Source organism: Bombus pascuorum, chromosome 1 (genome assembly GCF_905332965.1).
Source record: "Bombus pascuorum chromosome 1, iyBomPasc1.1, whole genome shotgun sequence".
NCBI classification, from domain to species: domain Eukaryota; kingdom Metazoa; phylum Arthropoda; class Insecta; order Hymenoptera; family Apidae; genus Bombus; species Bombus pascuorum.
Genome location: NC_083488.1, coordinates 4102451 through 4123830, shown reverse-complemented (window position 1 = coordinate 4123830; position 21380 = coordinate 4102451). Strand labels below are relative to the sequence as shown.

The 21380-nt window shown below is 30.9% G+C and overlaps 4 protein-coding genes across 11 annotated transcripts; 2 read left to right on the top strand and 2 right to left on the bottom strand.

The window, feature by feature from the left end:
* Window positions 1–1734: 1734 nt before the first annotated feature.
* LOC132913212 (protein aurora borealis) lies at window positions 1735–4419 on the bottom strand. Its single transcript, XM_060971346.1, has 7 exons — window positions 4170–4419; window positions 3731–4016; window positions 3323–3611; window positions 3174–3259; window positions 2893–3093; window positions 2579–2798; window positions 1735–2471 (listed from the first exon to the last, which is right to left on the bottom strand). Exons 2-7 carry the CDS (start codon window positions 4004–4006, stop codon window positions 1963–1965), a joined length of 1581 nt encoding a protein of 526 aa, XP_060827329.1. The 5' UTR covers window positions 4007–4016; window positions 4170–4419; the 3' UTR covers window positions 1735–1962.
* A 243-nt stretch (window positions 4420–4662) lies between these two features.
* LOC132912927 (mediator of RNA polymerase II transcription subunit 25-like) lies at window positions 4663–9295 on the top strand. 3 transcript variants are annotated; one of them, XM_060970764.1, is made up of 15 exons: window positions 4664–4764; window positions 5368–5501; window positions 5590–5635; window positions 5725–5852; window positions 5935–6154; window positions 6229–6820; window positions 6905–7221; window positions 7323–7507; window positions 7571–7733; window positions 7815–8000; window positions 8074–8268; window positions 8444–8629; window positions 8725–8784; window positions 8874–8987; window positions 9084–9295. In XM_060970764.1, the coding sequence occupies exons 1-15, from the start codon at window positions 4762–4764 to the stop codon at window positions 9222–9224; spliced, it is 2670 nt and encodes an 889-aa protein (XP_060826747.1). In that variant the 5' UTR covers window positions 4664–4761; the 3' UTR covers window positions 9225–9295. The 3 variants fall into 3 exon arrangements, with proteins under 3 accessions (XP_060826764.1, XP_060826747.1, XP_060826755.1); XM_060970772.1 differs by lacking the exon at window positions 4664–4764 and adding an exon at window positions 4782–5081; XM_060970781.1 differs by lacking the exon at window positions 8725–8784 and having other exon boundaries at window positions 4663–4764.
* A 244-nt stretch (window positions 9296–9539) lies between these two features.
* Window positions 9540–16580, top strand: LOC132912686 (phosphoribosylformylglycinamidine synthase). Of its 4 annotated transcripts, none has more exons than XM_060970331.1 (20): window positions 9540–9696; window positions 10335–10613; window positions 10689–10830; window positions 10900–11050; window positions 11133–11523; window positions 11598–11710; window positions 11794–12054; window positions 12132–12205; window positions 12294–12450; window positions 12535–12881; window positions 12955–13191; window positions 13284–13409; window positions 13478–13705; window positions 13768–13966; window positions 14058–14323; window positions 14392–14608; window positions 14684–14863; window positions 14937–15098; window positions 15180–15461; window positions 15710–16580. In XM_060970331.1, exons 2-20 carry the CDS (start codon window positions 10345–10347, stop codon window positions 15883–15885), a joined length of 3978 nt encoding a protein of 1325 aa, XP_060826314.1. In that variant the 5' UTR covers window positions 9540–9696; window positions 10335–10344; the 3' UTR covers window positions 15886–16580. The 4 variants fall into 4 exon arrangements, with proteins under 4 accessions (XP_060826314.1, XP_060826333.1, XP_060826303.1 ...); XM_060970350.1 differs by lacking the exon at window positions 9540–9696 and adding an exon at window positions 9941–9958; XM_060970320.1 differs by lacking the exon at window positions 9540–9696 and adding an exon at window positions 10036–10221.
* On the bottom strand, window positions 15997–20921 carry LOC132913296 (alpha-N-acetylgalactosaminidase). 3 transcript variants are annotated; one of them, XM_060971533.1, is made up of 8 exons: window positions 20872–20921; window positions 18628–18789; window positions 17466–17640; window positions 17217–17391; window positions 17050–17144; window positions 16624–16983; window positions 16386–16550; window positions 15997–16305 (listed from the first exon to the last, which is right to left on the bottom strand). In XM_060971533.1, the coding sequence occupies exons 1-8, from the start codon at window positions 20904–20906 to the stop codon at window positions 16117–16119; spliced, it is 1356 nt and encodes a 451-aa protein (XP_060827516.1). In that variant the 5' UTR covers window positions 20907–20921; the 3' UTR covers window positions 15997–16116. The 3 variants fall into 3 exon arrangements, with proteins under 3 accessions (XP_060827516.1, XP_060827526.1, XP_060827536.1); XM_060971543.1 differs by lacking the exon at window positions 20872–20921 and adding an exon at window positions 19265–19744; XM_060971553.1 differs by lacking the exon at window positions 20872–20921 and adding an exon at window positions 18945–19162.
* Between the last annotated feature and the right edge of the window lie 459 nt (window positions 20922–21380).

The following is a 21380-nucleotide window of genomic DNA, read 5'->3' as shown; positions in this document are numbered from 1 at the left end:
TACATTTTTTTCTATAAAATATGTACCTAATTTTAGTTACATTTAGTTAATTTAGTCCCCTCATTTTTATTAGATAAAATAATTACTACTTTTGTCCAGAACAAATATTACCAGCGCATCCAATATTGATACACGCTCTATGTTTTGCAGCAAATTTCGTATTGACGAAGACATCAGGCTCTTCGACTAGTTTTTTGAACCCTCTCCGTCTTGCTCTATCGGCATCAAACGGAATTTCTTCAACGTATATATCCGGTATTTTCAACGGATAATTCGGATGAATTATATTCAGAGGATATCCGTCTCTTTGTGATAATTCTTTACAAACTAATACTAAAGCAGCTATATTTACTGGTCTCGGAGGAGTATCCAATTCACTTTCCTCGAATATTTTTTCAGGCAAACAGAATTTCGTGCCCGTCTCGGCGGCTCTTCTTTCGTTCTCATCCGGATATGGTACTTTTGTACATAAAAATTCATTAAACGAACCTGTATTCTTAAATAATAATTTCTTCTCAACAATAGAAAATGGATTGATCGTATATGTCCCGAAACATATCATTCTGAAGAAAATACTTATGTAACCAGTTGGTTTGTATTCCTCGTCCACGAGACCAAAAGTGTTTTTTATCTCATATGCTTTTGGTAAGTGAAATAGGTCGTTGTCTGGCATCATCACGTGGTCACAAAGGCAACCTGGTATTGGAATTACTGAATTTCCTAATGGATCCTTTAATACTTCCTCGGGGCAAATAACGATCTCTCTGATTTTGTATACATCCAGTAACAATGGTTTCGATCGCATTTTTTCAACCAACTCGCCAGGATTCCTTGTGAACAGGTATACTTTACCGACGTTGAAGTTCACAGTATGCATCCCCTGTCCGCGAATTATTTCTTTCGGTCTATCCGGTTTGGTCAAGAGGAAGTTACTTTGAAAGATTCGAAACAATGGCATGTCGATAAATTGTAGATCGACGCCTAATTCATTCGGAGAAATTTTCTGCAATTTCTCGGCGTACAAGGTAACAGAATCGACGAAGACTTCTAGGATGTATAGTTTCTTATCTTTTATAGAAATGCAGGCTTTGAGATTCGCGTTCATGTTAAGTTTGGAAAATATTTTTTTTCATGAAAGAAGTAACACGAAAGTTAATTAACGGGATAGTTTCGAATTTATTTAAAATTTTCTACATAAAATCAGCTAAAATGTTTGCTTGTCTGTTAATGTTTCGATTAAAAAATGATGAAAACAATTGAATTGAAAAATTGATAATTCGTCATGTTTTATGTTATATTTCCATGAATAACACAAGCACATTCAATTATTATGTATAATCATTATAAACATAATCGGTGATAATATATTTTACATCAAACTGATAATTGTCATAATTATTTTCATGTAATGCTTTATATTTATCCTTCTCTATCTATTGGTTGTTGTGTATTTTAATATAGAAAATATGTAACATGTGTATAAAACATGTATATATTATACGATATGATATGATTACATTATAACATTACATTATATGTATATAATATGTATATAACATGTGCTAAATTTCTACCCACTTCACTCAAATTCTGATACTTGCAATGATAATACATGAAATGAAATATATTGTTATTATTTCATGAATTATTATACATAAATGCATTTTTGCATCCATGCATAAAAAAATATGTTGTAGATGATACCAGGTAATGAAAAATGAAAAATTATATTAATTATTATATATTAAAATCTTTACATTATAAATTTTAACTGAGAAACAAAACATATTGACGTAATAAAATAAGATCCTAAATATGAAAGATACAAATGATAATATTGTCTTTGATTGTATATAAAAAATTGTGCCTTAAATTTTTCTTAAGCATTTGAACAGGTTATTTTTTCTAATTTCATTATTAAAAATAAAAAATATTCTTATATTTTTGCCATATAAAAAATATTTAAAATATATGGGTATTCCTTTCCCTATTTGATCGTGATGGAGTAGAACTAAATATATTTTTCATGTTCTCCCTCCATTCGGGTAGACGAAGTTCATCGTCACTCATTAAAATTCGATCCCCCCAATAAGCCTTTTGCTTAGTCGGAGTAGTGCCATAACTATCAGTAACGTTCGCTGTATTGCTCATACTACAAGTTTGATAACCAGTGTCTTGTATAGAATTCGAAACGCTCTGCTGACCAGAAATACCTAGCATCGCGTTAGTCTGTTGGATCATACAACTTTCGTTTGTACTCGTCTTGTACGATTTAAACGTGCTGGTAGCATTACTATATTTAACATCAAATTCTGTAGTTTTGTTTTCGCAATTATGCTCAACGTGAATCGAGTTCTTTGCTAGGACTTTTATTTCTGTATGGGTATCATCTTGAGCACTCGCAGATTCGCTTTGTAAATTTAAAAGATCGCCTGCCTTTTTGTCTGCATTTACTTTGCTAAGAGATTCATCTAAAAGATATAACATGTAATTATTATAAACAATAACATTATTTTAGTAGTATTTTAGTAAAGGATAATTAAATATTAAATATTATTGATGTAGATGAAATAATTACCTAAAGAATAATTGTTTGATAGATCTTTATGTTGCGTATTAGATTGATCTATACTCATGTCCATACTGAAGTTCAGTCGAGCAACCGAACGAGATCGAGATTTCCCGCTTTCATACGACATGTTATTTACTGTACTGTGTATGGGAGATATACTAGGATGCGATAAATTTCCTGTGTCTATTTGCGACGCGTTGTGATGACAATTTTCATTTGGCGAGCACTAGAAGGAAAGGATTCGGTAATTTTTGGCTTCAAAACTCACGTGTGTAATGTGTATAAGATAGATAAAGATAATTAAAAAAGCTGTTATTTACTTTCAATGATGTACCATGAATTAACATTCCACTTTGTGGAGGACTGGAAGATAATACCAAAGATCCATCCATTTTTACTGGCGACGATGAAGAGATTGAAGAATTTTCTTCATTATCTACACAATCATCAAGATTAAAGAATAACTTCCGTCTTAAAGAGCTGTTACTCGAATTTGCATCGTCACTCTCAACATTTTGCTCCTAAAACGAAACAAGAGACGTTTAAAGGCAGAGGTTTAATATTTAAGTAGTTTAAATGATGACTTCAGCTTTGCATTTACTTGAATGAATGTAAGGTAAGGTTTTAAAATTTCCATAACATGAGCTGGCAATTCAGATGGAAATGTTAATACTGTTTGACTCCATCCTAAAGCAATCAAAATCAAAATTAAACTATGAAAAGTAATCCTTGATTAATTATAATAAATACCATCTTTTTTCAATTTGGAAGATTCTGAATTCAGATCACTTGAACCCTTTATATGAGTATCTACATTAGCTATTGTTCTAATCTCTTTCTTCTTTATCTCCCATGGGCTTGGAATTATTTCATTCTTATTAAAAAATTGGTCAATAGCTGCTTGAGCTTTAATTTCAGTCTCTGGGTCTATACAATGTATTTGTTGCATAGGAAATTCTTCTATTTTTGCTGGCTGTATTAATGCCAACTCATCCACACTCCATGCAAAGTCTGATGATTGATGAGATGGACTTGAAACCTAAGAATGTTATTAACAATTACACGTAATCATTAGGAAATGATATAAAAAATGATTCTATTAAATCATTTTAGGAAGGAACTAAATCTTTGGTTTTAATAAAAAATTTAAAAAATTACCTTACTGAACACAGTTGGACTAATCACAGATAAATGCAGTCTATTAGTTAAATCAGTCTCAAATGGATTTCTTGCTATAAATTTTGTTAAACCTGAAGGGGGTGTAATATGATGTGGAAGCACATTAAAGGAATTCTTATTACTTCGATATGTTGTGTGCTTTAAACTTGTATTGTACTGCTTTACAGGAGTTTTATAAATCACAGGACTCTTGGTTGACAAATTTTCACATTCCTTTCCATTCTTAATTGGTGTTGTCCACTTTAGGTGCTCCATTCCAATATACCTATAATCATCCATTAAATTCGATTTATACTTAAATTATTTATTACTATTATGAAATTATTATTACGAAACATGTTTCTTTTTATAATACGTATAATACGGAAACAATATTTTTATTTATAAATGACATTTAGAAATTATTTGACAAGCTTACTTATATTACTCTCGATCTTTTAACGTCTTTTTCAAGCTCGTTCTTCTAATTTCTGACTACAAGAACATACAAGTGACACAGATATCTTACAGACTTTCCTTGTCGAAATGTTAGATTTAATTTATGTATTCCGATTTTTACATTATAATAATGTTATCATAATTCGTAAATTTGTATACAGTTTGAATTATTTTAAAACAACGAACATAATCAACAGTCATGGATAATGTAAGTTACACTAGAAAATAATCGAAGTATAAACGTTGAGCACCAAGAATAGTTTGGTAATTTCGATTATGTTACTATACTCTGTCCACGGACTTAACTGAAGATACATAATCAAAATCTAGGGGAAATAGGTTAGATTCATAAGTCACATTATTCCCGATATCGTTGTAGGAATTTTGTTAGTCTGCATTGTGTTAAATCTCCTTCGTGAAATACGTATATATACAAATTTGAAGATTTTTTATTGTATTTAATTAAAGTGATTTAGTTTGTGTTTTACATAAAATTATTTTCAAAATCCCTAGAATATTTATCACCAAACTAGTGAAATAAATTTGGAAACCATCATCTTAAAGAAATTAAAATGGTTTGTTCTATTTCATGTTTAAATGTTCAGTACGAATCATTTAATAATAATAATAATAGTAATATTGATGCAATAATAATATGTTAACATATTTTATTTCGTATTGTATTTGTGATACATGTAGTGAAATTAATTAGTACTTGAAAAAATTATACATAATAAACAAATGTAACCTATAGAACTACTGAATTTGTTGATTGTTTGACAAATGATCAGTTGCAATATTGAAAATATCCTGATTTTAATATTAGCAAATATTAGTAATGAATATGAAGTGATATAATCATTGATGTCAATATTTATCTGGTAAACTTGTTGTAAGTCTCACACCACATGCTATAATGCTATTAATGTAATTTGCAATTAGTAGAAGTAGAATATTAGATAAAGATTTGTATTAAAAAGGTCTCAATACATAAATGCATTATTGTGAAATAAATTTTACTATTTTAAACGTATCAAAGATAAAAATTTTGTTATAAACATGTTATTTATTTCTAATATGATATTTGAAATAGTTATAATATATGCATTATTTTTAAGTTAAAAATACTATATGACTTATTATATTCTTTTTTATATACTTTTTCTGATATTTTAAAGAGTGGAGTAAAAATGGTTACTGGTCCTACAGAACATGGCATACAAGCCGATGTGATATTTGTGATTGAAGGAACAGCTGTTAATGGAGCTTATCTTAATGATTTGAAAACAAATTATCTTACTCCTACACTCGAGTAAGTTATATTTTCTATATTAGATCATATTGAGTATTATTTATTTCGTTTATAGATGCTTATTAATTTAAGACATTGTATTATATAGGTATTTTAGTCAAGGTGGTATTGAAGATAGAGAATATGTTTCTGAGGTAAAATAATGATATTAACCATTTTTAGAATATTTCTTACCTTTTTAATTTCTTTGTTGTTATATTTAATAATAAAAATCATTTTTTAGCAAAATAGTACAACGTTATATGGAATAGTAGTATATCATGCTGCTGACTGTTTACCAGCACCATGTACAGAGACTTTTGGACCATATGCAAATCCTCATAAATTACTGCTTGTATTAGAAAAACTAGAGTATGTAAAAAATGTATCAGATTTTTAATTAATGAATTTTTAATCTTATTAATGAATATTGCTGATATTCTTGTTTGAATAGAATGGTTGGAGGAAAAGGGGAATGTTTTGCCAATATTGGAGAAGGACTTGCAACTGGACTCCAATGTTTTGAAGATCTACAATTAAGACGAGAACCAAATACAGCATCGCAGAAGCATTGTATTTTGATTTGCAATTCTCCTCCATATCAAACAGTCATACAAGAATCATATAAATTTGCTGGACACACTATAGAACAGTTGGCTTCACTCTATCAAGAAGTATATTGCAATTAATTGTGTGAATAGAAGTTGTCATTTAAGCCTATATAAAAAAATCATTTTTCTTCTTTCAGAGGAATATTAATCTTTCCATATTATCACCTAGAAAAATACCTGCCTTATTTAAATTATTTGAAAAAGCGGGAGGAGATTTACAATCGTCACAAACCAAAAATTATGCTAAAGATCCACGACATTTGGTACTCTTACGTAATTATAATTTGAAAGAAAGACCTGTCAGTCCAACAATTGGTGGAGCTGTTCATACTACACCAGGTACTGCTGCACAGATTCCATTGAGCCCATTGCAGAGTAATGACAGTCCAAATACAAATCAAGTACAACAGAATATTGCACAACCAACTCAACCTCAAGGTCCTCCATTTAGAGGTCAAACTCCTCAAAATATCGCTTCAGTTCATCAAACGGTAGTACCAATGGCTGCTGCAATGAACGCTGGTCGACCCCCTTATAATCCCCCAATATCCGCTCCACCAACTTATCATCCTAATGTAACAAGAGCAGGTCACCCTAGATGGAGACCTTTCGTGACACCAGGGGCAACAGGTCCAACAAATACGCAAAGTAGTGCTTTAATAGCGCAATTAAATCAACCACCTCCTTCAATTGGGCTCAATGTAACTCCATTTGGACAAAGAATGGATGGTAAAAGTGATAGTACTTTGTAAAGTTTTATTACTTATCCTTGTTTCAAAAGTTAATGTGTTAATGTATATCTTATATCTTTAGTGACAAATACCAATGTTATGGCTGCAAATGCACAACAGCAACAGCAGCAGCAACAACAACAGCAGCAGCAGCAATTAACTCAACAACAGTTAAGATTAACAATGCAATTACAACAGCAACAGCAAAATGTCCAGCAACAGGCTCAAATGCCAATAACAGCTCAACCAACGCATGGACAAGCAGGACCGCAACTCACGGTATCCTGTGTGAGCCAATCTATGCCAACTCAAGTTCCACAAACAGTTACAGCTTCACAGACACAGGCACCTGTATCGTCGGTTACTCAACAACAGCAAGTAACGCATTCTCAGACACAGGTATTTTAAGTGGCTTAAATTATTTATAAAGAGAGACTCGAAATGTTGATTTTGAGACTAAAGGAAAAGATATGAATCACATTAATATAACTGTTTTAAAGGGTAATGTAACAGGTGGTACAGTAGGACCAGGACCACAAATTAGTACACCACGTGAGAGACAAACAATATGGCAAGGTATTATTGAATGGGTTGAAAAAGCTAAAACGACTCCAGACGCACCAAAACAAACTAGGCATCTTCCGTGTCAAGTTTCCGCAAATTCCAAAGATGGAGATCCAGAATTGTAAGTTTTTGTGGATGTTAATAATCATAAATTGTTATAAATCAATATATTAATATATTGTAGGAAAGCTGATACATGGCCTCAGAAATTAATTATGCAGCTGATGCCCAAGCAGTTAATAGGAAATATTGGTGGAACATATTTAAAAAATTCCAAGTCCGTTTTGTTTCATCCTACACCTTGCGAAGCGTTAGAATCGTTAACAAAAGTTATGAATTCGGGATTTGTTAGTATATTACACTATATGTTTTCAGAACGATAAAATGAAAAGAAATCTCTTTAATTATTGATAAAAAAAATATTTCAGGCAGGTTGTGTTCATTTCACATTCTTGCAAGCAGCTTGTGACATAAAAGTACTTATCCTCCTCTACACGGCTGAAAGAAGAACCTATTTGGGATTTATTCCAAATGATCAAACAGGTTTCGTAGATCGTCTTCGAAAAGTGATTCAGCAACAAAAATCAACGCATGCTACTGTACGACAGGGACAAGTAAGTAAAAATTTATATTCTAAGGTATATTAAATGTTTCTTGATATATTTACAAATATAATTAATATATCAGGCTGGAGCGGCACAAGGAAATGCAATAGCTGGCACAATGCCTGCTACTGGTACTTCCCAAGGAGGTATTCTTATGTCACAAACAAATACTATAGCTATGGGAGGGGGCCAAATAACTCAAAATGTAGTTTCTACAAATGCTCCACAACAAACATTAACTTCATCTGCTGGCCCTCAGAATCAAATAAACATGCAGGTAAGGTTTACCACGTGTATACAATGAAGTAAAATGGATTTAAAACATATATAATTAGCTTTATACATAGATAATATATTTAAAGAATTATGAGTTAGAGACAAATGCTATCTACATAGATATACACAGATATCCAAATGAAAGTAAAGCATTCGTTTTATTGATACACTGATAGAGTGGTGGTATTACTGGTCCCCAAGTGGCTCCAGCTTCTGGTACGATGATAGGACAACAAAGACCACCATTTGATGACATAGAAATAGCTAGGCAACAAAATTTATTAAAAATTCAACAACTACGGCAAACGTTAGAAGCTGCGCAGCAACAGGAGGCGCAATATAAGTCGCAACTGGAAGTAAATGTAAGCCAATAAATATAACAACAAAATACGGAAAAAAACAAAACACATACTAAAATAAATTTCACAGAATTCATATAATATAATTAACTTTATAGATTCAACAGAATCTAGAAGTAGCACAGCAACAGGAAATGCAATATAAACAACAGTTGGAGGTGAACTGTTTTTTAGAAGTTATCATACATTCTGTTGTATAGCTTCGCGCAAATGGGGAAACGAAATAAACGAATAAAATTTGTTACAGGCTCAACAAGCCCAAAGAGCACTAAATCCTGCCGCTATGACGAATCAGCAAGCAAATGCTCCAAGGTTGATGAGGCCTGTCCCGAATATAGGTCTTAGACATTTATTGCAACAAGTATGGATTATCATGTTCATTATCATAGTTATGAATTGGTAATTGTATATCACAGTTAAGTTATATCTGCAATTAAAAATAATTTGGATTTTGTAGCCACAACCGCCATATAGGCAGGTACTTGGATTACAGCAACAAATGGTTCCTAGAGGGCAAATGGCGACAAGAGCTATGGCTCCTGGTAATCCACAAAATCAGCAATTCGAGGATGTCTCTAATTATGATTTCCTTGGATAGATAATTTAAATAAATATTTTTTTTATGGAAAATTTACTGTAAATATTCGATTAGAATAAATTTAAAAAGCACTTTAATGGTTTTTATTTCCAATATAAATTTTATAATATTTATGTATCTGTAAATATATACACTCATAACAAAACAATTTATAAAATACATATATTCATCTTTATACGAAAAAGAGAAGTTGCTACTTATATCAGGATCGATAAATTAAATTAAAATATTGAAATGTTCTTTTATTACTTTTAAGTCTTTATCTATATCAAAATTTTTATATCAAAAATGTAGGTATATTATTGACAGACAAAAATGCACGTGGTAAAAAACAGCAAGGTTATGCATCGCTTCATTAATTCGAATAATTCCATAACACGTGGAAACCTGTTGCTTGAGAGATTAGAAAATAAAATACACTCTATTTGTATATATTGTATATATGTTGTACATGAAACATCGTTAATAGCAAGTAACTTTACTTTCAACTATTATTTTGACGATATTTAATACTACATAATTTAACTTAAAATCCTATTGTGCAATTCGATTATTTTATTTGTGTTTAAAATATTTTTGACAGTAATATTCTTCCATAGAACTTCATACTCTGTTACATGTTTACGAAAATGTATTTCTCTATTTGTTTATAGCTAGTACGATAACGTCTGTTTTTTAAAACATGACGTAAATATAATCCAAGTATTATTAGTTTCGTTTAAAGATTTTAAATGGTATCAATATCTATATTTCATAATCGAAAATATTCAAAAGTATTTAATTTTTAGTTATTTTTAATAATAAAAAATACAGTCGAAATATATAATTTCAGTAGAAACAGAGAATACTACATTGAGTAACATGCTCTTTTGACCCCAACTCATACTTTTGATATTATTGTTATGATACAAGCATACTATTTTGCAATTATTACACTGATAGATTAAGATAATTCACTGACTCGCTTGCCAGTTCACTCTAGGGGGTCTTAATAATTGTAATTAATTATCAGTTTAATATATCATATTATATTGTCACATTTATTATTCTTGTTCTTTTGCATTGTGTTTTTTAATTCTTTTATGTACTTTATCATTCTGTAATTCTCAGTTTTTAGATCATGGATATTATAAGGTTCTACAAAGTACCTGGTTTAAAGACAGGTCAATTTAAGAGCAAATTTAACAGTCTTGTTCAAATAACAAATCTGATTAGTGGCTTGGAAACTGAATTGTGTTACTATATTGAAGTTAAAGAACCTCTGAGTGCAGGAGAATTGGCAATCCTAAAATGGATTTTAACTCCTCCTTTGGAATCACAAAGTTTGAAGAATTCCAGTGCATTTGATAAAAAATTAAATAACTGCTTTGTTATTGAAATTGGACCAAGGTAAGATAAGTGATAAAAAAACTATTTAACAATAATATTTAAAATTGAAATTAAATAATTTTTATGTTGTTACAGATTGAATTTTTCTACAGCATTTTGTAGCAATGCTGTATCAATTTGCAGATCTGTGTATTTAGACAAAGTGATAAGAATTGAAGCAGTAACTAGATACTGTATTAAACACAATGGAGTAATTGATAAAGAAATTGAAAATGCTGTGTGTAAATAGAATAGTATTTATTGAATATAAGAAATATACATCTCTTACATTTTTTTATTTATTTAGATAACAGATGTACTGCATGACAAGATGACTGAATGTAGATATATGAAACCAATAGAAACTTTTGATCATGGATTTAGACCAGAAAATTGGTTTGAAGTTAATGTCTTGGAAGAAGGAAGAATAGCATTAGAAAAAGTAAATTCGAAACTAGGTATGTATTCAAAATGAAATATAATAAAAGATAATAGGTAATTTAAATATCATTTTCAATATTATTTAAACATTTTATTTAGGTTTAGCATTTGACAATTGGGACTTAGATTTTTACACAGATTTGTTTCTTAATAAATTAAAGCGCAATCCAACTAGTGTAGAGTGCTTTGATTTAGCACAATCTAATAGTGAACACAGTCGTCACTGGTTTTTCAAAGGTCGAATGATAGTTGATGGTGAAGAGATGAAACAATCTTTAATTGATATGATTATGGAGACACAAAAATATTCCAATCCAAACAATACAATTAAATTTAGTGATAATAGTAGTGCAATTAAGGGCTTTCAAACAAAAGTTTTACGTCCAATGAAGACTTACACATGTAGTCCTTTCTGTTTGGAAAATGTAGATCAAGATTTGATATTCACTGCAGAGACTCATAATTTCCCAACCGGGGTTGCTCCATTTAGGTAAATAATTTAGAAATTCCATATAATGTACTTCACTCTATAATATGTTTCATAAGTATTATTTCAATTTACAGTGGAGCTACAACTGGAACTGGAGGAAGATTGAGAGATATTCAAGGAATTGGTAGGGGAGGATATTACATTGCTGGAACGGCCGGTTATTCCGTTGGTAATTTGCATATTCCAGGTTTGTACTTTATATAGCTTATTTACTTTTATAAAAATAGCAAAAAGGTCCTATCTTGATTAAATTATCAATCTCTTTCTTAGGCTACAATTTACCATGGGAGGAAAAGAATCTACAATATCCCAATAATATGGCTTCTCCATTAGAGATTATAATTGAAGCCAGCAATGGAGCATCTGATTATGGCAATAAATTTGGAGAACCAGTCATATCTGGTTTTACTCGTTCATTCGGTATGACGGATGAAGTTGGTGTGCGACGTGAATGGATTAAACCCATAATGTTTAGTGGAGGGTTGGGTACCATGGATGCCAATATGTCTCAAAAAATTTTGCCACAGAAAGGTGACTAGAAAATCAAATTTAAATGGTTTCTTTGTACAATGACATCAAAAGAAAAATTAAAAATTTTTATATATCAGGTATGGAAGTCATTAAAATTGGTGGTCCTGTTTATAGAATAGGTGTAGGAGGTGGTTCAGCTAGTTCAATTGAGGTAATTTTATATTCTAAAGAATAATGTAACTGATTAATATACATTCTTAATGATCCATTAAAAATTACGAAATCTATTATTTTGTTAGGTGCAAGGTGATAATAAATCAGAATTAGATTTCGGAGCCGTACAAAGAGGCGATCCTGAGATGGAACAAAAATTGAATAGAGTTGTTCGTGCTTGTATTGAGATGGGACAGCAAAACCCAATACTTAGTATACATGATCAAGGAGCTGGAGGCAATGGTAAATAAACATTCTTAAAAGATCAGGATATAATTAGATCGTATATTATAATGTTGAATTATTAATTGTTTGAAATTACATTAGGCAACGTTCTAAAAGAATTAGTAGAACCGATGGGTGCAGTAATCTTCACAAAGAAATTTGACTTAGGCGATCCAAGCATTAGTACATTGGAATTATGGGGTGCCGAATATCAAGAAAACGACGCAATTCTTTGCAAATCAGAGAGCAGTAATTTACTTAACGAAATAGCAGCGCGAGAAAAATGTCCCATTAATTTTGTAGGGATTGTCACAGGAAATGGGAAAATCATTCTTTCAGAAGAGGATAATTGTGATTCATCGAAATATCTAAATGAGAATTACGAACATAAATCGAGGCACCCAGTCGAGTTAGATTTAGAATTAGTACTTGGAAAAATGCCTCAAAAGGTGAAAATGAAAATATAATAAAATAAATTAAATGTAATAATGTTTAAATAATAGTTTTTTTGTACTTTTATAGTCTTTTAATCTGCAAAGACAAGTAACTGAGTTACCTGCTATCAAGTTGCCCGCAAATCTAACTGTACAAGATATCTTAGAAAGAGTCCTACGATTGCCTTCAGTAGCAAGCAAACGATATTTAACTAACAAAGTTGATCGCTGTGTTACTGGACTAATTGCACAACAGCAATGTGTTGGTCCTCTGCATACTCCCCTTGCCAATGTTGCTGTGACAGCAATATCTCATTTCTCTACGGTAAAAAATATAAAAAATAAACAAATAAAAAAAATTCAATCAAAATTAAACAAAAATGCAGCAAACGCAATACTATGTGTTTTATCCTACAGGTTGGTATAGCAACTTCTATCGGAGAACAACCGATAAAAGGCCTCGTAAATCCAGCAGCTGGAGCCCGTATGACCGTAGCAGAAGCGTTGAGTAATTTAGTTTTTGCACAGATTTCAAATATACAGGTAATTTATGAGTATGTATTAATTTAATAAATTTTTATTCTTAGTATAACTTATTTTTATATATTTAGGACGTTAAATGCAGCGGAAATTGGATGTGGGCTGCTAAATTACCTGGAGAAGGTGCAGCTTTATATGATGCATGTTCTGCTATGTGTTCAATTATGAATGAATTAGGAATCGCAATTGATGGAGGAAAGGATTCTCTTAGCATGGCTGCACGAATTGGGGAGGATGTTGTTAAAGCGCCTGGTACACTTGTGATTTCTTGCTACGCTCCTTGTCCTGATATACGACAAGTAAGTTGAAATTACTTTGACTTTTATATTTAATGTTATTTTCTATTATATTTTTATTATAGGTAGTAACACCCGATTTAAAAGCCCCTGCAGCTGGAAAAAATGGTTACATATTATTTTTAGATTTATCAAATGGAAAAAGTCGAATTGGTGGCACAGCTTTGGCTCAGGTTTATAAATCCCTCGGAAACGAAGTTCCAGATGTACAACGTGTTGACATGTTAAAGAATGCTTTCAAAGCTATACAACAATTAATTGCAGGTGACTTAATAACTAAAGTAATTTATGAAATTTATTCTTCTACTTCAATGGAGGAAATTACTAGTATTTGAAATACTTTTCACTACAATAGAGGGAAAAGTACTAGCAGGTCATGATATTAGCGATGGTGGACTTATTACATGCCTTCTTGAAATGTGCTTTGCTGGTATATCTGGAATGGACGTGAATATTTCTCATAAATCAGGATCTCCTATTGAAATTTTATTTACCGAAGAAGTAGGATGGATACTAGAAATTGATTCAATAAATTACAATTATGTTTTGGAAGTATTTAACCAGTTTGATGTTCCTGTATATTTAATTGGACGATCGGAAGGATTTGGATTATCATCGAAAGCATGTATTTTATACATTGCGTAAATTCACAAAATTATGTTTATCTAATAGATATTTTATATCCTTAGATAAAAGTTCAAGTACAAGAGAAGATCTTTCTGGATTCAACAGTATTACCGCTAATGAGTCTATGGGAAGAGACGAGTTATCAATTAGAACGTCGACAAACGAATGTTGAATGTGCACTTCAAGAATTCAGTGGATTACAAGATAGAACTGCACCATGCTATAAATTAACATTTAATCCCGACGTTAGATCTACGGCAATTTACAAACATTTATCTTGTTAGTAAAGATTTAATTCAATGCAAAATCTAAAAATTGCTGGATCGTATTTATATTTTTTTGCCATTTCTACAGCAAACATCCCAGTTGTTGTAATAAGAGAGGAAGGCATAAATGGTGATAGAGAAATGGCAGCATCTTTGATAGATGCGGGTTTCGAAGTTTGGGATGTTACAATGCAAGACCTGTTAAAAAATAAAGTCACATTCGATAGATTCAGAGGAGTTGTATTCCCTGGTGGTTTCAGCTATGCAGGTAAATTATTAAATAGATTAATTTTTGTTTTACAAAATGGAAACGAATAAAAATTAATTTAAATTTATTTCAGATGTTTTGGGTTCTGCTAAAGGATGGGCTGCGAGTCTTTTATTCCATCCATCTCTTCAAAAACAATTAAAATCATTTATTTCTCGAGAAGATACGTTTAGTTTAGGAGTTTGCAATGGATGCCAATTAATGTCTTTGTTAGGATTGATAGGAAATGAAGACGGTACTATTTTATCATTAAAAGAACATGTTTATAAAATTATTAAATACAATTAACGTTTTTAATCGCTTTTTTGTGTTGCAGATGATACTAAACAACCAGATATTTTTCTAAGCCATAATGTATCGGAAAGATTCGAATGTCGGTGGAGTACCGTTAGAATTGATAAATCACCGTCGATCATGTTAAATGGAATGGAAAATAGTGTCTTAGGTGTATGGGTCGCTCACGGTGAAGGAAGGTTTACGTTTAGAAATAACGAGGTTTTACAGAAACTAAAGGAAAGTCATTGCTTGGCTATTAAATATACTGATGATTATGGTAATCCAACCGAACGATATCCACTTAATCCTAATGGAAGTACAGGTATTATTTGATTAAATACTTCTTTTAGATTATATAATATTAAAAATAGGGGTTAGCTACATAACATGATTCGTCTTTAAAATCTTTCATGGAGTTTGTCTTTTTATAAATCTACAAAGATACTTTAATTTTACCTTATATACAACTATTCATTTGCAAATAATACAAAAAGAATAATAATAACGAAATTTTGACTGATGATATACAATTAATCTTGTGATCTATATAATATTTATGATTAATTCTAGAGGGCATTGCTGGTATCTGCTCTGCGAATGGACGACACTTAGCAATGATGCCACATCCTGAACGGTGTTCACAAATATGGCAATGGCCTTGGAAGCCATCTAATTGGGACTATACTATTTCGCCATGGCAACGCATTTTCGATAATGCATACGCGTGGTGTGTAACAAAAGATTGAGACAATAACATTTTTTTATAATATCTTGCATTAATGCATTCAATGTGTAAATAATGTAATCATATATTTTCTAAATAATCTATATCACGTTGTTTAACAAATCATAGAGTATTACAGATTACAAAATTCTTTATTTCCTACTTTCTTAACAGAGTATGGTAACGTTCTTTTATCAAATATTACAAAAAGAGATGTAAATTACAGATTAAATTCGTTAACACTTAGTTCGTATTATTTAAATGAGTTCTGTCTAACTTTGAACAATTGATTTGACGGCGTAAATTGCGAAAATTGATTTGTGGAGAAAATATCCTCTAAATGTAAATCGCACCGTAATATCACAACTCCGGAAGGATTAACTTTGACTTTTATTTTTGTTTGCGGCGTTAAAATGCCATAATTCACATCTTCATATAGATCCTACAAATATGAATAGTTACCTTTAACATTTTATTACAAACGGTCAAGCGAAAATTTGTATTAAGTTTTTAATTACATACCTCTACATTGTATCCTCCAGGATATTGTAATCCGAGTTCTTTTAACGTAACAGATACATCAGACGGTGTACCATCCGTTCTTCTGTTTACGAACGCTATGGCGTAAGAGTAGTAATTCTGATAAACGGGAGTTATAGGTCTTGCCCAAATTTCAATACCTTTGTGCTGAAATTATAATAAAGTTCACATACATTCGAGTTTGGTGTCAATTATTCACATAAGAAATGAATTTACTAACTTTATAAATTCGTCGACCCTGTATACCTAACGGGTCTTGATCTACAGCAATGATTTTCCTATTTTGTAAAATAGCTTTGTACTCGGGCCTAATTGTTCGTAGATCAACGGACATTAATAGAGGCGCCGCTAATATTGCCCATAATGCCATTTGCGTTTTGCTCTGCTCATAACTTAGTCCAAAATTTCCAATAATTAACATATCAGGGTCATTCCAATGACCAGGACCAGCATTTGGTACTATTGCATCTTGATTATTTCCATAATAATCTATTATGGTCTCTAAACTATTCCACGAATCTTGTATATCATCAAAATTTCTCCATAAATTACAATGTTCTGTTATAGCAGTGAAATTTGGCTAAAATTTTGTGCAACTTAGAATTTTATAGCTTTCAGTCTACAATGATATTATATCAGTACCAACCTGCATGCCAGCATAAATTTGATAAACTGGCCAACTGCAGGAGTATACCATTGGTCGACCAGTTTGGTTTAAATAGAATCCAAATTCAGGATATCCTATAATTTTTCATGAATTATAAAGTTAGATCTCTTTCAATAAACATGTAATTATTGATGTTTTAATTATACCTCTATCCATCTCTGAAGGATGTGAATAACATCCATCTAATTTTACATAATCAACATCCCATGATGCAAAAGTAAGAGCATCAGTTTCTAAGTACCCCAATATTCCAGGATATCCAGCACATGTGTAGTTACCAAAATCCTCATAAATTCCAAACTTAAGACCTTTTGAATGAATCTATATAACAGAAATATATAACAATAAGTTTGTAATTCTTGTGGAAAAAAATTGAATGGTATATTAGAACTTACATAATTTGCAAGATTTTTCATACCATACGGGAATCTTTGCCTATCTGGCACTAACTGACCATTAACACTTCTATCTTTCTCTAGCCAGCAATCATCAACATTGATATATTCATATCCAACTTCTGCATAGCCTTCTGCTACAACAATGTCTGCCATTGTACGAAAGAGCCGATCACTATAAAGTATAAAAATATATTCCTCATAATTTTAAACAGATTCATTTCTGTTAAATTGTAATTTGCAATTCGTTATATCTTAAAATATGCTTCACTTGTAATATATTAATCTTTTGTTACAAATAAAATTCCTTGGACTAGAATACAGATTTATATAATGGCTATAACATAGCTCTAAGTTAAGTTATTAAGAATTATTCTTAAGGTCAGATATTGATGAATCATATTTAATATCTTGCAATTTATTCTAATTGGTATCTTGTGAATTGAATAACTATAATTTCATGATTTCAGTATTTCCATCTTTGAACATTTTCAATATGATATTTCCCTTTTTTTATATATTCTATTATTATTGATGTTGAATAGTTTAATAATAAATATAATAATAAAAAAATTACTATAGATTTAAGAAAAAATATACAACTTTGAAAGTGTATTTGATATTATAAATAAACACATTACACAACAAAACAATTTAAATGTATATCAAATTAAAAATTCTTCATATGTATGTCTATAAATACAAAAAAGCTAAAAATTCCAATAAAATATTTTTGACATATGTTTTTTGCGACCAAAAGCATTTCAAAATGCAAAAGTATTATTGCATTATATTTACATAAATAATGAATAATATTTTATATTCAAAACAACATTAAAACAAAAAGAAAAGTTTCAAAGTTTGTATATTTACAATCCAAGAAAGAATTCGTAAGACACTTATAAATCATATCATATTTTTTCTTGCTACCATTAACAATTAGAATTTGTAATATTAATCTGTAGACATAAAGGTATATAACAAAGATGCTAATGAAGTTTCACTTTATCTTCAAGAATCACATTATAATGTTAAATATCATTCAGATAGAGAGTAGATAATGCTCCAATGTATAACATACCCACAAATATCAACTGAAACAGGCTTACGAAATTCAATTAAAAAAAATATGCAGAAAGAAACAAAAAAGAGTAACGGTTACCTGATACAATTATCTGGATCATTTTTGCAGTCTGTGTTACACCTGAATCGTTCCCAGGCGAGCCAGCCCATGGGTGGTGTTTTCACCAGACCATTTTCAAGGGCCAATGTCAAATCTGCCACTGACACAATCAAACACCATATCCATATAATCTGCGACATTCTGCAAAAACGAACACGTTTCTTTCTAACTATTTGAAAAGAAAAACTTTCCACCAATTTTTATAAAACACCAAACACTAAATTATCACTGATTTTATGACTCCGGTAGCATAATGCTTGGAAAATCTCGAATAATTTAACAAAAAGAAAAAACACCGTCGGAGTCTAAGTAGTAAAAAGATCTGATCATTAGGAGCAAAGCAGCATCGCCATCCACATCCTGCACGGCTGTTTGCAGACTGATCTGATATAAGACCTCCAAGCCAAGAGTACTTTCACCCAATGCCCCATTTCATTTTTACACACAATCACCGCGTGCTTCAGTAGTGTGAACATTGATTTCCTTTCGTACACATAACGAGGCAGCTTCGTATACTAACGCATTAAATAGCCGTTGTAACTATTACAGTACAATTACGCCTAGCAAAGACAATCGTAGCTATTTTATGTCGCGAATCTCCTTTATCTTTGATTACCTCGAGCGATCGTTGTACTTTGCAAGTGCTATATGTAAGTTTTTTGAGGATGAACTACATGATGCTGTTACGATTTTACAGTGGGGACACTACGATTCGGCACTCAGCAGCTTTATAGTTTTAACACGTTGCATGCCGCCATGAACGACTGTCAGAGGTCAATATTTCTAGTAAAACAATTGACGGAATGTATCTTCGGTGTACACGTGGATTAATTTGAATCGTGCGACATTCAACATATTTAATAACAGAATTGTGTGAATGCGTGTACTGCATCCTTAAAAATATGTATGATGAAGTTATCAAATTGTATTGTATAGCATTGTCGTTGCAATAAGATTGTGTCGCGTGTCTGTACTAGGCTTTAATTTTTCGGTGCATATATTCTATAAATTCTTTTCAACTGAAAAATATTTGATTTTCAATTACAAATTATCGTTATATCGAATTGAAGAATGTATTTTTCGAGATATTTTAATGGGAAAAATCTATTTTGTGGAAACATGATAAGAAGTAAAGAGAAAAATAGTTGTCACGTAATAATCTGGTGATTAAACGGATGAATGGTTATTAACTTCGAGCCTCGAAGTTCGAGGAAGCTGACAAACGTTCATTCGAGAATTACAGCGGTTTACGATACTAGGAATGTTCGTATACGAGTTGCATACGCGAATATAAACTTGACATTTCAGTGACTGAGAGGGATAACGAGTAACGAGACATGTTGAATTCCAATAGAAGGCGGACACTTGGAACGCGCAACTTTAAGATTCGAGTATTATTAGCTTGGAGAATATGTGAAAAAGTTACAAAAATGAAACATAAAGAGATATTGTAAAGATTATATAAAAAAAAATTGTTTACTTTGTATGTATCTACAAAGAAATGTCATGTAATTTTTTATCTATTATTTATTTTTTAATCATCGTGCAAGATAGTCCTTTATGAAAAGTAAAAATGTGTTTAAAAAATGATGGAGGCGTTATTTGGAGCCCGACTTCTGGTTTCTACCGGTTTTACGGTAACTGGCAACGTAACTTTCCATACTTTCATTTTGATTATCTAATCGAATGGAAAAATCAATAGTAGTAAGATGAATTCAGATATTTTTTTATCGACTGATGATATTGTAGTGATATCGATTTAAAAATATTTTCTAATTAAAATTCTGTAAACAAGAATATGAAGTAAAATAATGATCCTAAAAATTTTAATATTGCGAACGAAAAGAAAATTGTAAATAAAAAAATTATATGAAAATATGGATGCTTTTACAATCGTAATAAATCGATAACAAGATTGATTTTTAATACATATTCAAATGATAATCAGTCTATAAATCTTTTTAAGAGATTTTGATGATATATTAAATTTCTTCTTATTAAGTAAATAGTTGGATTGTTATTACATAACCATCATTATATGTGATCTAAATAAACTCGATTTAATAAACTCAAACAATAAAATCTTTTGCATTTATTATTGATACTTATTATGTCATTTATATTACGTGTATCTATAAAATCTATAGGATTACTGAATGACGATTTCAGAAGGAACTTTTAATATTCAATTTCGCCTTGGTGTCTTTCAATGAACACACTTACTCGTTATAGCACAATGATTTTGACACAAAACGCATGTTTTAGATACCGTGTATCGTTTATATACCTGAGAATTTGTATAGATAAGACAAATGCATACCAACAACTGTTTCGCTATCGCATGATTTTTCGTATTCTATAGATAACAAATTTTTCTATCGTGCTGCTATTTATTTTTTACGGAACGATAACGATAAACATAATATTTGAATTCATTTTTAAACTTTTCTGAATATATATCGAGAGGTTGATAAATCATTACAAACACAAAAGTAGTTTATCAAAGTGAGAAAAATAATACCATATATGCTAAAAAATAAAACTTTGCATACTACATTCTTTTGCGTATTATACACATTCCATATATTTTTGCTTTTTCAAGTTCCCCATAAATGTGTAAAAATCCGCAATCTAACAATAATATTTTTCAAATTATTGGATGATTACGCGAGCGAGGTTCGAATGTGGCGCCGCGGCGCGTCACACCCCCAAATTATTTATTGTCCATCTCA

What these genes read in the sequence shown, in the direction of transcription:
- LOC132913212 (XM_060971346.1), bottom strand. Translation starts at nt 4,006, where the DNA reads ATGGAGCACCTAAAGTGGACAACACCAATTAAGAATGGAAAGGAATGT. An exon ending in TTCCAAATTGAAAAAAGATG is followed by an intron (nt 3,260 to 3,322) that starts GTATTTATTATA and finishes TGATTGCTTTAG; the next exon opens with GATGGAGTCAAACAGTATTA. An exon ending in ATCAAACAATTATTCTTTAG is followed by an intron (nt 2,472 to 2,578) that starts GTAATTATTTCA and finishes TATATCTTTTAG; the next exon opens with ATGAATCTCTTAGCAAAGTA.
- LOC132912927 (XM_060970764.1), top strand. An exon ending in AGAATCAAATAAACATGCAG is followed by an intron (nt 8,269 to 8,443) that starts GTAAGGTTTACC and finishes ATACACTGATAG; the next exon opens with AGTGGTGGTATTACTGGTCC. An exon ending in AATATAAACAACAGTTGGAG is followed by an intron (nt 8,785 to 8,873) that starts GTGAACTGTTTT and finishes AATTTGTTACAG; the next exon opens with GCTCAACAAGCCCAAAGAGC.
- LOC132912686 (XM_060970331.1), top strand. Translation starts at nt 10,345, where the DNA reads ATGGATATTATAAGGTTCTACAAAGTACCTGGTTTAAAGACAGGTCAA. An exon ending in GTTCAGCTAGTTCAATTGAG is followed by an intron (nt 12,206 to 12,293) that starts GTAATTTTATAT and finishes TTATTTTGTTAG; the next exon opens with GTGCAAGGTGATAATAAATC. An exon ending in GATTTGGATTATCATCGAAA is followed by an intron (nt 14,324 to 14,391) that starts GCATGTATTTTA and finishes TTATATCCTTAG; the next exon opens with ATAAAAGTTCAAGTACAAGA.
- LOC132913296 (XM_060971533.1), bottom strand. Translation starts at nt 20,906, where the DNA reads ATGCGTTTTGTGTCAAAATCATTGTGCTATAACGA. An exon ending in GATCCAGATAATTGTATCAG is followed by an intron (nt 17,641 to 18,627) that starts GTAACCGTTACT and finishes TATACTTTATAG; the next exon opens with TGATCGGCTCTTTCGTACAA. An exon ending in CTGGAGGATACAATGTAGAG is followed by an intron (nt 16,306 to 16,385) that starts GTATGTAATTAA and finishes TCATATTTGTAG; the next exon opens with GATCTATATGAAGATGTGAA.